Source organism: Bombina bombina, chromosome 2 (genome assembly GCF_027579735.1).
Source record: "Bombina bombina isolate aBomBom1 chromosome 2, aBomBom1.pri, whole genome shotgun sequence".
NCBI classification, from domain to species: Eukaryota; Metazoa; Chordata; class Amphibia; order Anura; family Bombinatoridae; genus Bombina; species Bombina bombina.
Window position 1 is genome coordinate 1,240,068,370 of NC_069500.1, and position 13,921 is coordinate 1,240,082,290.

The window sequence follows — 13,921 nt, forward strand, 5'->3', positions numbered from 1 at the left end:
AAAATCCCTGAGAACCTGTAATCAGTCAAATGTGCAACCGCTCTGCAGTACTACAGCATATTTGACTGTTCTCTTCAAACAACATTTCACTATGGCTGCAATGTGTTGAGGAAAAACTTAAACAATGCAGCCAGAGCACATTGCTGTTTGCAGAAAGAAAGGCCAAAAAAAGGGCGGGCCTCATGGACTCTTGCTAATATGAAAGAAATGAATTTATCAGGTAAGTTCTTACATAAATTATGTTTTCTTTCATGTAATTAGCAAGAGTCCATGAGCTAGTGACGTATGGGATAATGATTACCCAAGATGTGGATCTTTCCACACAAGAGTCACTAGAGAGGGAGGGATAAAATAAAGACAGCCAATTCCTGCTGAAAATAATCCACACCCAAAATAAAGTTTAATGAAAAACATAAGCAGAAGATTCAAACTGAAACCGCTGCCTGAAGTACTTTTCTACCAAAAACTGCTTCAGAAGAAGAAAATACATCAAAATGGTAGAATTTAGTAAAAGTATGCAAAGAGGACCAAGTTGCTGCTTTGCAAATCTGATCAATCGAAGCTTCATTCCTAAACGCCCAGGAAGTAGAAACTGACCTAGTAGAATGAGCTGTAATCCTTTGAGGCGGAGTTTTACCCGACTCAATATAGGCAAGATGAATTAAAGATTTCAACCAAGATGCCAAAGAAATGGCAGAAGCTTTCTGGCCTTTTCTAGAACCGGAAAAGATAACAAATAAACTAGAAGTCTTTCGGAAAGACTTAGTAGCTTCAACATAATATTTCAAAGCTCTAACAACATCCAAAGAATGCAATGATTTCTCCTTAGAATTCTTAGGATTAGGACATAATGAAGGAACCACAATTTCTCTACTAATGTTGTTAGAATTCACAACTTTAGGTAAAAATTCAAAAGAAGTTCGCAACACTGCCTTATCCTGATGAAAAATCAGAAAAGGAGACTCACAAGAAAGAGCAGATAATTCAGAAACTCTTCTGGCAGAAGAGATTGCCAAAAGGAACAAAACTTTCCAAGAAAGTAATTTAATGTCCAATGAATGCATAGGTTCAAACGGAGGAGCTTGAAGAGCCCCCAGAACCAAATTCAAACTCCAAGGAGAAGAAATTGACTTAATGACAGGTTTTATACGAACCAAAGCTTGTACAAAACAATGAAAATCAGGAAGATTAGCAATCTTTCTGTGAAAAAGAACAGAAAGAGCAGAGATTTGTCCTTTCAAAGAACTTGCGGCTAAACCTTTATCTAAACCATCCTGAAGAAACTGTAAAATTCTCGGAATTCTAAAAGAATGCCAAGAAAAATGATGAGAAAGACACCAAGAAATATAAGTCTTCCAGACTCTATAATATATCTCTCTGGATACAGATTTACGAGCCTGTAACATAGTATTAATCACAGAGTCAGAGAAACCTCTTTGACCAAGAATCAAGCGTTCAATCTCCATACCTTTAAATTTAAGGATTTGAGATCCTGATGGAAAAAAGGACCTTGCGACAGAAGGTCTGATCGTAGCTGAAGAGTCCACGGATGGCAAGAGGCCATCCGGACAAGATCCGCATACCAAAACCTGTGAGGCCATGCCGGAGCTACCAGCAGAACAAACGAGCATTCCTTCAGAATCTTGGAGATTACTCTTGGAAGAAGAACTAGAGGTGGAAAGATATAAGCAGGATGATACTTCCAAGGAAGTGATAATGCATCCACTGCTTCCGCCTGAGGATCCCGGGATCTGGACAGATACCTGGGAAGTTTCTTGTTTAGATGAGACGCCATCAGATCTATTTCTGGAAGCTCCCACATTTGAACAATCTGAAGAAATACCTCTGGGTGAAGAGACCATTCGCCCGGATGCAACGTTTGGCGACTGAGATAATCCGCTTCCCAATTGTCTATACCTGGGATATGAACCGCAGAGATTAAACAGGAGCTGGATTCCGCCCAAACCAGAATTCAAGATACTTCTTTCATAGCCAGAGGACTGTGAGTCCCTCCTTGATGATTGATGTATGCCACAGTAGTGACATTGTCTGTCTGAAAACAAATGAACGATTCTCTCTTCAGAAGAGGCCAAAACTGAAGAGCTCTGAAAATTGCACGGAGTTCCAAAATATTGATCGGTAATCTCACCTCCTGAGATTCCCAAACTCCTTGTGCTGTCAGAGATCCCCACACAGCTCCCCAACCTGTGAGACTTGCATCTGTTGAAATTACAGTCCAGGTCGGAAGCACAAAAGAAGCCCCCTGAATCAAACGATGGTGATCTGTCCACCACGTTAGAGAGTGTCGTACAATCGGTTTTAAAGATATTAATTGAGATATATTTGTGTAATCCTTGCACCATTGATTCAGCATACAGAGCTGAAGAGGTCGCATCTGAAAACGAGCAAAGGGGATCGCGTCCGATGCAGCAGTCATAAGACCTAGAATTTCCATGCATAAGGCTACCGAAGGGAATGATTGTGACTGAAGGTTTCGACAAGCCGAAATCAATTTTAGACGTCTCTTGTCTGTTAAAGACAGAGTCATGGACACTGAATCTATCTGGAAACCCAGAAAGGTTACCCTTGTCTGAGGAATCAATGAACTTTTTGGTGAATTAATCCTCCAACCATGATCTTGAAGAAACAACATAAGTTGATTCGTATGAGATTCTGCTAAATGTAAAGACTGAGCAAGTACCAAGATATCGTCCAAATAAGGAAATACCACAATACCCTGTTCTCTGATTACAGACAGAAGGGCACCGAGAACCTTTGTAAAAATTCTTGGAGCTGTAGCTAGGCCAAACGGCAGAGCCACAAACTGGTAATGCTTGTCCAGAAAAGAGAATCTCAGGAACTGATAATGATCTGGATGAATCGGAATATGCAGATATGCATCCTGTAAATCTATTGTGGACATATAATGCCCTTGCTGAACAAAAGGCAAGATAGTCCTTACAGTTACCATTTTGAATGTTGGTATCCTTACATAACGATTCAATATTTTTAGATCCAGAACTGGTCTGAAGGAATTCTCCTTCTTTGGTACAATGAAGAGATTTGAATAAAACCCCATCCCCTGTTCCAGAACTGGAACTGGCATAATTACTCCAGTCAACTCTAGATCTGAAACACAATTCAGAAATGCTTGAGCTTTCACTGGATTTACTGGGACACGGGAAAGAAAAAATCTCTTTGCAGGAGGTCTCATCTTGAAACCAATTCTGTACCCTTCTGAAACAATGTTCTGAATCCAAAGATTGTGAACAGAATTGATCCAAATTTCTTTGAAAAAACGTAACCTGCCCCCTACCAGCTGAGCTGGAATGAGGGCCGCACCTTCATGTGGACTTAGAAGCAGGCTTTGCCTTTCTAGAAGGCTTGGATTTATTCCAGACTGGAGATGGTTTCCAAATTGAAACTGCTCCTGAGGATGAAGGATCAGGCTTTTGTTCTTTGTTGAAACGAAAGGAACGAAAACGATTATTAGCCCTGTTTTTACCCTTAGATTTTTTATCCTGTGGTAAAAAAGTTCCTTTCCCACCAGTAACAGTTGAGATAATAGAATCCAACTGAGAACCAAATAATTTGTTACCCTGGAAAGAAATGGAAAGTAGAGTTGATTTAGAAGCCATATCAGCATTCCAAGTTTTAAGCCATAAAGCTCTTCTAGCTAGAATAGCTAGAGACATAAACCTAACATCAACTCTGATAATATCAAAGATGGCATCACAGATAAAATTATTAGCATGCTGAAGAAGAATAATAATATTATGAGAATCATGATCTGTTACTTGTTGCGCTAAAGTCTCCAACCAAAAAGTTGAAGCTGCAGCAACATCAGCCAATGATATAGCAGGTCTAAGAAGATTACCTGAACACAGATAAGCTTTTCTTAGAAAGGATTCAATTTTCCTATCTAAAGGATCTTTAAACGAAGTACCATCCGACGTAGGAATAGTAGTACGTTTAGCAAGGGTAGAAATAGCCCCATCGACTTTAGGGATTTTGTCCCAAAATTCTAATCTGTCAGACGGCACAGGATATAATTGCTTAAAACGTTTAGAAGGAGTAAATGAATTACCCAATTTATCCCATTCTCTGGAAATGACTTCAGAAATAGCATTAGGAACAGGAAAAACTTCTGGAATAACCACAGGAGATTTAAATACCTTATCTAAACGTTTAGAATTAGTATCAAGAGGACCAGAATCCTCTATTTCTAAAGCAATTAGTACTTCTTTAAGTAAAGAACGAATAAATTCCATTTTAAATAAATATGAAGATTTATCAGCATCAATCTCTGAGACAGAATCCTCTGAACCAGAAGAGTCATCAGAATCAGAATGATGATGTTCATTTAAAAATTCATCTGTAGAGAGAGAAGTTTTAAAAGATTTTTTATGTTTACTAGAAGGAGAAATAACAGACATAGCCTTCTTGATGGATTCAGAAACAAAATCTCTTATGTTATCAGGAACATTCTGCACCTTAGATGTTGAAGGAACTGCAACAGGCAATGGTACATTACTAAAGGAAATATTATCTGCTTTAACAAGTTTGTCATGACAATTAATACAAACAACAGCCGGAGGAATAGCTACCAAAAGTTTACAGCAGATACACTTAGCTTTGGTAGTTCCAGCACTAGACAGCGATTTTCCTGAAGTATCTTCTGACTCAGATGCAACGTGAGACATCTTGCAATATTAAAGGGAAAAAACAACATATAAAGCAAAATTGATCAAATTCCTTAAATGACAGTTTCAGGAATGGGAAGAAATGCCAATAAACAAGCTTCTAGGAACCAGAAGCAAAGAAAAAATGAGACTGAAATAATGTGGAGACAAAAGCGACGCCCATAATATTTGGCGCCTAAATGCTTTTTGGCGCCAAAAATGACGCCACATCCGGAACGCCGACATTTTTGGCGCAAAAGGACGTCAAAAAATGACGCAACTTCCGGCGACACGTATGACGCCGGAAACAGAAAAGATTTTTTGCGCCAAAAAAGTCAGCGCCAAGAATGACGCAATAAAATGAAGCATTTTCAGCCCCCGCGAGCCTAACAGCCCACAGGGAAAAAAGAGTCAAATTTTAAGGTAAGAAAAAAAATTGATTCAAATGCATTATCCCAAATATGAAACTGACTGTCTGAAAATAAGGAATGTTGAACATTCTGAGTCAAGGCAAATAAATGTTTGAATACGTATATTTAGAACTTTATAAATAAAGTGCCCAACCATAGCTTAGAGTGTCACAGAAAATAAGATTTACTTACCCCAGGACACTCATCTACATGTTTGTAGAAAGCCAAACCAGTACTGAAACGAAAATCAGCAGAGGTAATGGTATATAAATAAGAGTATATCGTCGATCTGAAAAGGGAGGTAAGAGATGAATCTCTACGACCGATAACAGAGAACCTATGAAATAGACCCCGTAGAAGGAGATCACTGCATTCAAATAGGCAATACTCTCCTCACATCCCTCTGACATTCACTGCACGCTGAGAGGAAAACCGGGCTCCAACTTGCTGCGGAGCGCATATCAACGTAGAATCTAGCACAAACTTACTTCACCACCTCCATAGGAGGCAAAGTTTGTAAAACTGAATTGTGGGTGTGGTGAGGGGTGTATTTATAGGCATTTTGAGGTTTGGGAAACTTTGCCCCTCCTGGTAGGAATGTATATCCCATACGTCACTAGCTCATGGACTCTTGCTAATTACATGAAAGAAATTATATTGTTTAAAAAGATAATCCCTTTATTACCTATTCCCCAGTTTTGCATAACTAACATGATTATATTATTATACTTTTTACCTCTGTGATTACCTTGTATCTAAGTCTCTTCTGTCAGCTTTCTTATCACATGGCTATTTATTTATTTATTATCTATTGACTTGCATTTTAGCTAATTAGTGCTGTGTTCTCCACAACTCCACATGAGTGAGTACAATATTATCTATATGGCTCACATGAACTAGCAGTATCTTGTTGTGAAAAGCTAATAAATAAAATAATAATCATAAATAAAGCATGTGATAAGAAGCTGTCTATAGTGGCTTAGAAGCAGGCAGAAATCTAGAGGTTTAAATGGTTGTGCAAAGCTGGGGAATGAGTAGTAAAGGTGTTATCTATCTTTTTAAACAACAATTTTGGTGTAGACTGTCCCTTTAAATATTTGGCAATACATACTAGTCATATTTTGACAAGATGACCTGCTACTGATTTGGCAAAGTCCATCAGACTCCCTTATGAGATGCAATTGATGGTCCTGTCAGATTTAAGTTGACCCATACAGTCTCACCCAGATTGACTATTTAGACCTCCAGATATACAAACAAGATAGTCATCTACACAATACATTTTTTCAGAAAGAGACTGATAGGAATTCTATTATTTCGGATAAAAACTGTCATCGAAGGGCCCAATTGGAGCCATTCCGAAAGGTCAGATGATGCGTGTTATCAGTAAAAATTCTGACCCAAGTTGGTGTAATAAGCAACAAAAAGAGATGAGCATGCAATTCTTATAGGAGGGGTTACAAACACAGAGAGATTACTGAAACATTGATTAATTTACAGGGGATGACACAGGAGGATATGTTGAGGGACTCTATTGAATCCACTGATGATCGTCTATCTTTGATAACTACCTACACGTCAGATGTCAAAGGCTTACAGGGATCTCTTAAACAATATCTGGACATTGTGGCAACTGATCCCTCTCTACACTTTATAAAAACCCCATGATGCTCTACAAGAGAGCACCTAATCTATGGGACAAATTAGTCAAGACTGATCCATCACATTTTTATAGCAAACCCTCATTGTTGAGACCTACCAAGATTGGCTGCTTCAGATGCCTGTTTGTTCCTGGTTCCGAATTTTTTAATCTTCAAACTAACCGTAAATACAATATAAGATATTTTCTTACATGCACAACAGAATACGTTGTATTATTTATTGAATTGTTCATTTGGTCTTTTCTTTTGTGGGAAAGACCAGTGAAAATGCCAGGATTAGAATAGCAAACCATCGCTCTACAATTAGACAAGCCATTAAATCAGGCAAAAGTGATTAACCGGTGGAACGCCACTTTATGCAACATTAACCGTTCTGTTACAGATCTAAGATTGAGGCTAATTAAGCACATCCTCCCTATTAGTAGGGGTGGTGATCGGGACAAACGACTTTTACAATGTGAAACACGATGGATACATAGTCTCAATGCCATAAACCCTAATGGTCTCAATAAAAGCATTGACTGGCATTGCTTCCTGTGGTTTTGTGCTATCATAATATGACATGCTTAATGTTTATCTATCAGTCTGTGTATGGTACTTGACCACTGTTTCTCAATTATTTAGCAGCATGAGGTAACCATTTATCGTCTTTTTGATACCCCCAGGTTCCCATAATTAATATACATATTTTTTTCAGCTAACATTGGGGTTTTCCCCTGTACTGTAAATACTCCATACTATTCCCCATTGTTTGGATTTGCAATTCAGCAAGTTATTAGGCATAAAGTTCCCAATGTTTTGTTAGATCTATTTTTAACTGCAACTTTTTAGCATAATTATTTAAATTTTGTATCCCTCATCATTACAAAGCACCCGATGGCGGAGTTGTTATAGCCACTGCTCTGACAATGATGCTATTCTGATGACGCTGTATTATTTTCTTGTTTCCTTCCTCATTATAAGGCATCTGAGGGCTGAGTTGTTATAGCCCCTGCGTTTACCACAGGGCTATATTCTGCTGACGATCTGGATATTGTGGTCTAGATTACAAGCGGAGCATTAATTTTAATTGTGTCCGTAAAGGGGCAAATTTGAAGTTTGACAGGTGTGGAACATAGCTAACGATACAGATCGTGGGGATCCAGGTATTAGAATTCACTACATATGAGAACTAGGTTGTGTTATACATTGGTATCAGCTAATGGTAAATTATGCTCATTCTCTGCATATTGAACACAGTGGTATGTATATATATATATATATATATATATATATATATATATATATATATATATATATATATATATATATATATATATATATATATATATATATATATATATATATATATATATATATTTAGGATTGTCATGTGTGCCTGATCGTGTCTTATGTTTATACACACATATCTGTAGTTTTGTAATGACCATGGCAATGACAGATTTAAATTCACTTTTGGTTATTGAATACCACTGTGGGGTTTGTTGTGCACACTTTTGCCATGAAAAAAAGGTTTGGTGCTTTTACTGTGGGGGGAGGGGTCTTTTGCTATAAATTCTGTCTTCGTACACTTGTTCTAGTTTGTCTGAAGAAGGGGCATATGTGCTCTGAAACATCACAGGAAAATAAACAACACCTTTTGGATTAGTGGATATGTTACATTGTTGCTAAATATTTTGTTCCTCACATATAAAAATAGCACTGTACTTAACTAGTCTGAAAAAGCTTAACATCCTCTGCTTACAGGACAGCAATGGATAAACCTGCTGAGAAAGCATTCAAAATGATTGCAAAGACCTCCACCTAGTGTCTTCAATAAGTAACACAGTTTGTCCAAACAGCTCTTGGAAGAACCCATTTAGAGTTACTTAATCTTTATTCAGTCTCTCAGCATAAAAAAACAACAATGGTAGTATAATGTTCAGTGCCTTAAAGCCATGGTAAACTTAACGTTTTAAAATCAGGTCCAGAATCTAAGCAATATTTTATAGGGACTTTAATTGATCACTTCAAATGAAGATACATTGTAACTTACGTTTAAATCTAGCTGTGCCATTCGCATACCCTGCACTCTAGTTGCCCACTTGAAAACAAAATTTTTTGGAAACTAGCAGTTTCAACTGTTCTTCAATCTGCACTCTAACTACAAACAAAGTGATGTATTGCTAGAGCACCAATTGGAGAACAATCCACACCGTTGGCTAAAAAAAAAAAAAAAAGTTTTAAACACTAGGGGCTTGATGATCAAAAACTTGCATGGAGAGAAATTCCTTAGGGGCATTTTTTGGGCATTATATTGTAATATATGTCTCTCCTTCACATCCTGAATCCTGCACAGCTAACCAAGTAAAATTTGCTTTTCTAATGATCTAAAGTTCTAATAGAACTTTAGATCATTAGACCCTAGGACTTTTGAAATACTAGAGAAGTTATAATAGCAAACTTGCAAGAACACAATATATCCTACATGTAAATCATTTAGCAAACTTGCTCTTACTTTGCTTCCACATCTGATCTTAAATACACTGTAAAAGCTTCTGTGTCATCATGGGGACTTCTTCGCCTGATTTTTCGCAACGGTTCTAGGTCACTGCAAAAAAAACAATGTAAAAAGTGTCTGATTTAGACATACCACAGATACTTAAACACAAGAATTCTGGAACAGATGTCTAAAATAAATTATATTACAAATCCAATTCACAGAAATATATTACTATACAAAGAAATAACATAATTTATGTAAGAACTTACCTGATAAATTCATTTCTTTCATATTAGCAAGAGTCCATGAGCTAGTGACGTATGGGATATACATTCCTACCAGGAGGGGCAAAGTTTCCCAAACCTCAAAATGCCTATAAATACACCCCTCACCACACCCACAAATCAGTTTAACGCATAGCCAAGAAGTGAGGTGATGAGACAAAAGTGCGAAAGCATAAAAAATAAGGAATTGGAACAATTGTGCTTTATACAAAAAAATCATAACCACCACAAAAAAGGGTGGGCCTCATGGACTCTTGCTAATATGAAAGAAATGAATTTATCAGGTAAGTTCTTACATAAATTATGTTTTCTTTCATGTAATTAGCAAGAGTCCATGAGCTAGTGACGTATGGGATAATGAATACCCAAGATGTGGGTCTTCCACGCAAGAGTCACTAGAGAGGGAGGGATAAAATAAAGACAGCCAATTCCGCTGAAAATAATCCACACCCAAAATAAAGTTTAAATCTTATAATGAAAAAAAAACAACTGAAATTATAAGCAGAAGAATCAAACTGAAACAGCTGCCTGAAGTACTTTTCTACCAAAAACTGCTTCAGAAGAAGAAAACACATCAAAATGGTAGAATTTAGTAAAAGTATGCAAAGAAGACCAAGTTGCTGCTTTGCAAATCTGATCAACCGAAGCTTCATTCCTAAACACCCAGGAAGTAGAAACTGACCTAGTAGAATGAGCTGTAATCCTTTGAGGCGGAGTTTTACCCGACTCGACATAAGCATGATGAATCAAAGACTTTAACCAAGACGCCAAAGAAAAGGCAGAGGCCTTCTGACCTTTCCTAGAACCGGAAAAGATAACAAATAGACTAGAAGTCTATCGGAAATTTTTAGTAGCTTCCACATAATATTTCAAAGCTCTAACTACATCCAAAGAATGCAACAATCTTTCCTTAGAATTCTTAGGATTACGACAATGAAGGAACCACAATTTCTCTACTAATGTTGTTGGAATTCACAACCTTAGGTAAAAATTTAAAAGAAGTTCGCAACACCGCCTTATCCTGATGAAAAATCAGAAAAGGAGACTCACAAGAAAGAGCAGATAAATCAGAAACTCTTCTAGCAGAAGAGATGGCCAAAAGAAACAAAACTTTCCAAGAAAGTAATTTAAATGTCCAGCGAATGCATAGGTTCAAAGGGAGGAGCTTGAAGAGCCCCCAGAACCAAATTCAAACTCCAAGGAGGAGAAATTGACTTAATAACAGGTTTTATACGAACCAAAGCTTGTACAAAACAATGAATATCAGGAAGACTAGCAATCTTTCTGTGAAAAAGAACAGAAAGAGCAGAGATTTGTCCTTTCAAGGAACTTGCAGACAAACCTTTATCCAAACCATCCTGAAGAAACTGTAAAATTCTAGGAATTCTAAAAGAATGCCAAGAAAAAAGATGAGAAAAACACCATGAAATGTAAATCTTCCAGACTCGATAATATATCTTCCTAGATACAGATTTACGAGCCTGTAACATAGTATTAATCAGAGAGTCAGAGAAACCTCTATGACTGAGAATCAAGCGTTCAATCTCCATACCTTCAAATTTAAAGGGACATTATACACTCATTTTTTCTTTGCATAAATGTTTTGAAGATTATCTATTTATATAGCCCATAAAGTTTTTTTTTTAAATTAATGTATAGTTTTGCTTATTTTTAAATAACATTGCTCTGATTTTCAGACTCCTAACCAAGCCCCAAAGTTTTATTTGAATACCGTCAGCTACCTTCTCCAGCTTGCTCCTGTTTGTGTAAAGGGTCTTTTCATATGCAAAAGAAGGGGGAGGGGGGAGTGTCTTATTTGCCACTTGCAGTGGGCTTTCCAGCAGCCTTTTTAACAGAGCCAAACTGACAGCTTCTAAATAAGTTTTTAAACAGTTTTATACTGAATTTTTATATCAGTATCTGTGAATCTTATTCTTTATAGTAGTGTCTATTACATGCAGTTATATGAAAATGAGTGTATACTGTCCCTTTAAGGATTTGAGATCCTGATGGAAAAAAGGACCTTGTGAAAGAAGGTCTGGTCTTAACGGAAGAGTCCACAGTTGGCAAGTGGCCATCCGGACAAGATCTGCATACCAAAACCTGTGAGGCCATGCTGGAGCCACCAGCAGAACAAACGAGCACTCCTTTAGAATCTTGGAAATTACTCTTGGAAGAAGAACTAGAGGCGGAAAGATATAGGCAGGATGATACTTCCAAGGAAGTGACAATGCATCCACTACCTCCGCCTGAGGATCCCTGGATCTGGACAGATACCTGGGAAGCTTCTTGTTTAGATGAGAAGCCATCAGATCTGTTTCTGGAAGTCCCCACATTTGAATAATCTGAAGAAATACCTCTGGGTGAAGAGACCATTCGCCCGGATGTAACGTTTGGCGACTAAGATAATCCGCTTCCCAATTGTCTATACCTGGGATATGAACCGCAGAAATTAGACAGGAGCTGGATTCCGCCCATACCAGAATTCGATATACTTCTTTCATAGCCAGAGGACTGTAAGTCCCTGCTTGATGATTGACATATGCCCCAGTTGTGACATTGTCCGTCTGAAAACAAATGAACGATTCTCTCTTTAGAAGAGGCCATGACTGAAGAGCTCTGAAAATTGCACGGAGTTCCAAAATATTGATTGGTAATCTCACCTCCTGAGATTCCCAAACCCCTTGTGCTGTCAGAGACCCCCAAACAGCTCCCCAACCTGTCAGACTTGCATCTGTTGAAATCACAGTCCAGGTTGGAAGAACAAAAGAAGCCCCCTGAACTAAACGACGGAGGTCTGTCCACTACGTCAGAGAGTGTCGTACAATCGGTTTTAAAGATATTAATTGAGATATCTTTGTATAATCCCTGCACCACTGGTTCAGCATACAGAGCTGAAGAGGTCGCATGTGAAAACGAGCAAAGGGGACCGCGTCCAATGCAGCAGTCATAAGACCTAGAATTTCCATGCATAAGGCTACCGAAGGGAAAGATTGAGACTGAAGGTTTCGTCAAGCTGAAACCAATTTCAGACGTCTCTTGTCCGTCAGAGACAGAGTCAAGGACACTGAATCTATCAGGAAACCTAAAAAGGTTACCCTTGTCTGAGGAATCAACAAACTTTTTGGTAAATTGATCCTCCAACCATGTTCTAGAAGAAACAACACTCATAAAAGACTGGAAAGGTTCTTTCTAGTGAAAATGAGCAAAGGGAATTTAATCCAATGCTGTGGCCATAAGACCTAAACTTCTATGCATATATAGCAACTGAAGGAAATAATAGAGACTAAAGGTACCGAGAGACGGAACCCAATAGAATTATCCCTTGTCTGATAGAGACAAAGACAGTGACACAAACTATCTGGAAACCTAAAAAAGGTGACCCTTGTGTGAGGAATCAAGAGCTTTCGAAAAAAAAGATCCTCTAACTATGTCCTGAAGGGCAAGTGAATCATATGAGTTTCCGCGTTCTAAACCCGGTTCCTAAAAAAGGAACTGGAAGAAATACCCCAGAAGATTCCAGGTCTGAGCAGCGCTTGAACCCCATGGGTGCCCAGCCATGCTTCAACAGTACCCAAAATATATAGGACAGAAAAACACTAAAAGAAAGTGTTAGCCTTACTGGAATAAAATCAAAGAAATTTGGACAAAATAGAAGCACAAACTTACTTCACCACCTCCACGGGAGGCAAAGTTTGTAAAACTGATTTGTGGGTGTGCTGAGGGGTGTATTTATAGGCATTTTGAGGTTTGGGAAACTTTGCCCCTCCTGGTAGGAATGTATATCCCATACGTCACTAGCTCATGGACTCTTGCTAATTACATGAAAGAAATCTTCACACACTAAAGGCCACAATTATCATGTAGCGCTATTCAAACTGCAAATCATTTAAACAAAAAATGCTGTAATCCAATGCCAAACACACCATATGTTGAGACTAAGGAAATATTTATTGTTAAATTATTAAGATAAAACAAATTTGAAAAAAAATAAACAGACATTAAATATGGATTAAATACCTGGGCTTAAGGCAGAATTCATTCATTGCTCGCACACCAGTGATAAAGTTATTCTTCATATATTTGGATCCATACTCTCGCTTTTTTAAGACCGCTTTAACTAGAAAAAAGAAAAATTACTAGGTTTACTTTAATAATAACAGAACAGTATATTTAGAATGGAGTCAATACCTGTATATATATATATATATATATATATATATATATATATATATATATATATATATATATATATATATATATAATATACATTAGTCGGAGAAATGAGGGGTTGGATTTACTCTTTCATAATGTCACATACTACGGAGGCAAATTTTCTTGACATTACACAGATAACTCATGTGAGAACATTCCAATTCTCCCACCAGAACCCAGGAAAGCA

At 37.6% G+C, this 13,921-nt stretch overlaps 1 protein-coding gene across 1 annotated transcript in view; it reads right to left on the bottom strand.

Annotated features, from left to right (window-relative positions):
• Nucleotides 1-13,921, bottom strand: part of SLC30A9 (solute carrier family 30 member 9) — a 588,622-nt gene that overhangs the window by 404,726 nt on the left and 169,975 nt on the right. Inside the window, exons 4-5 of the mRNA XM_053704010.1 lie at nt 13,540-13,639; nt 9,251-9,343 (exon numbers count right to left, since the gene is read on the bottom strand). Coding sequence (XP_053559985.1) covers nt 9,251-9,343; nt 13,540-13,639 — 193 coding nt within the window. The remainder of the gene's footprint in view (nt 1-9,250; nt 9,344-13,539; nt 13,640-13,921) is intronic.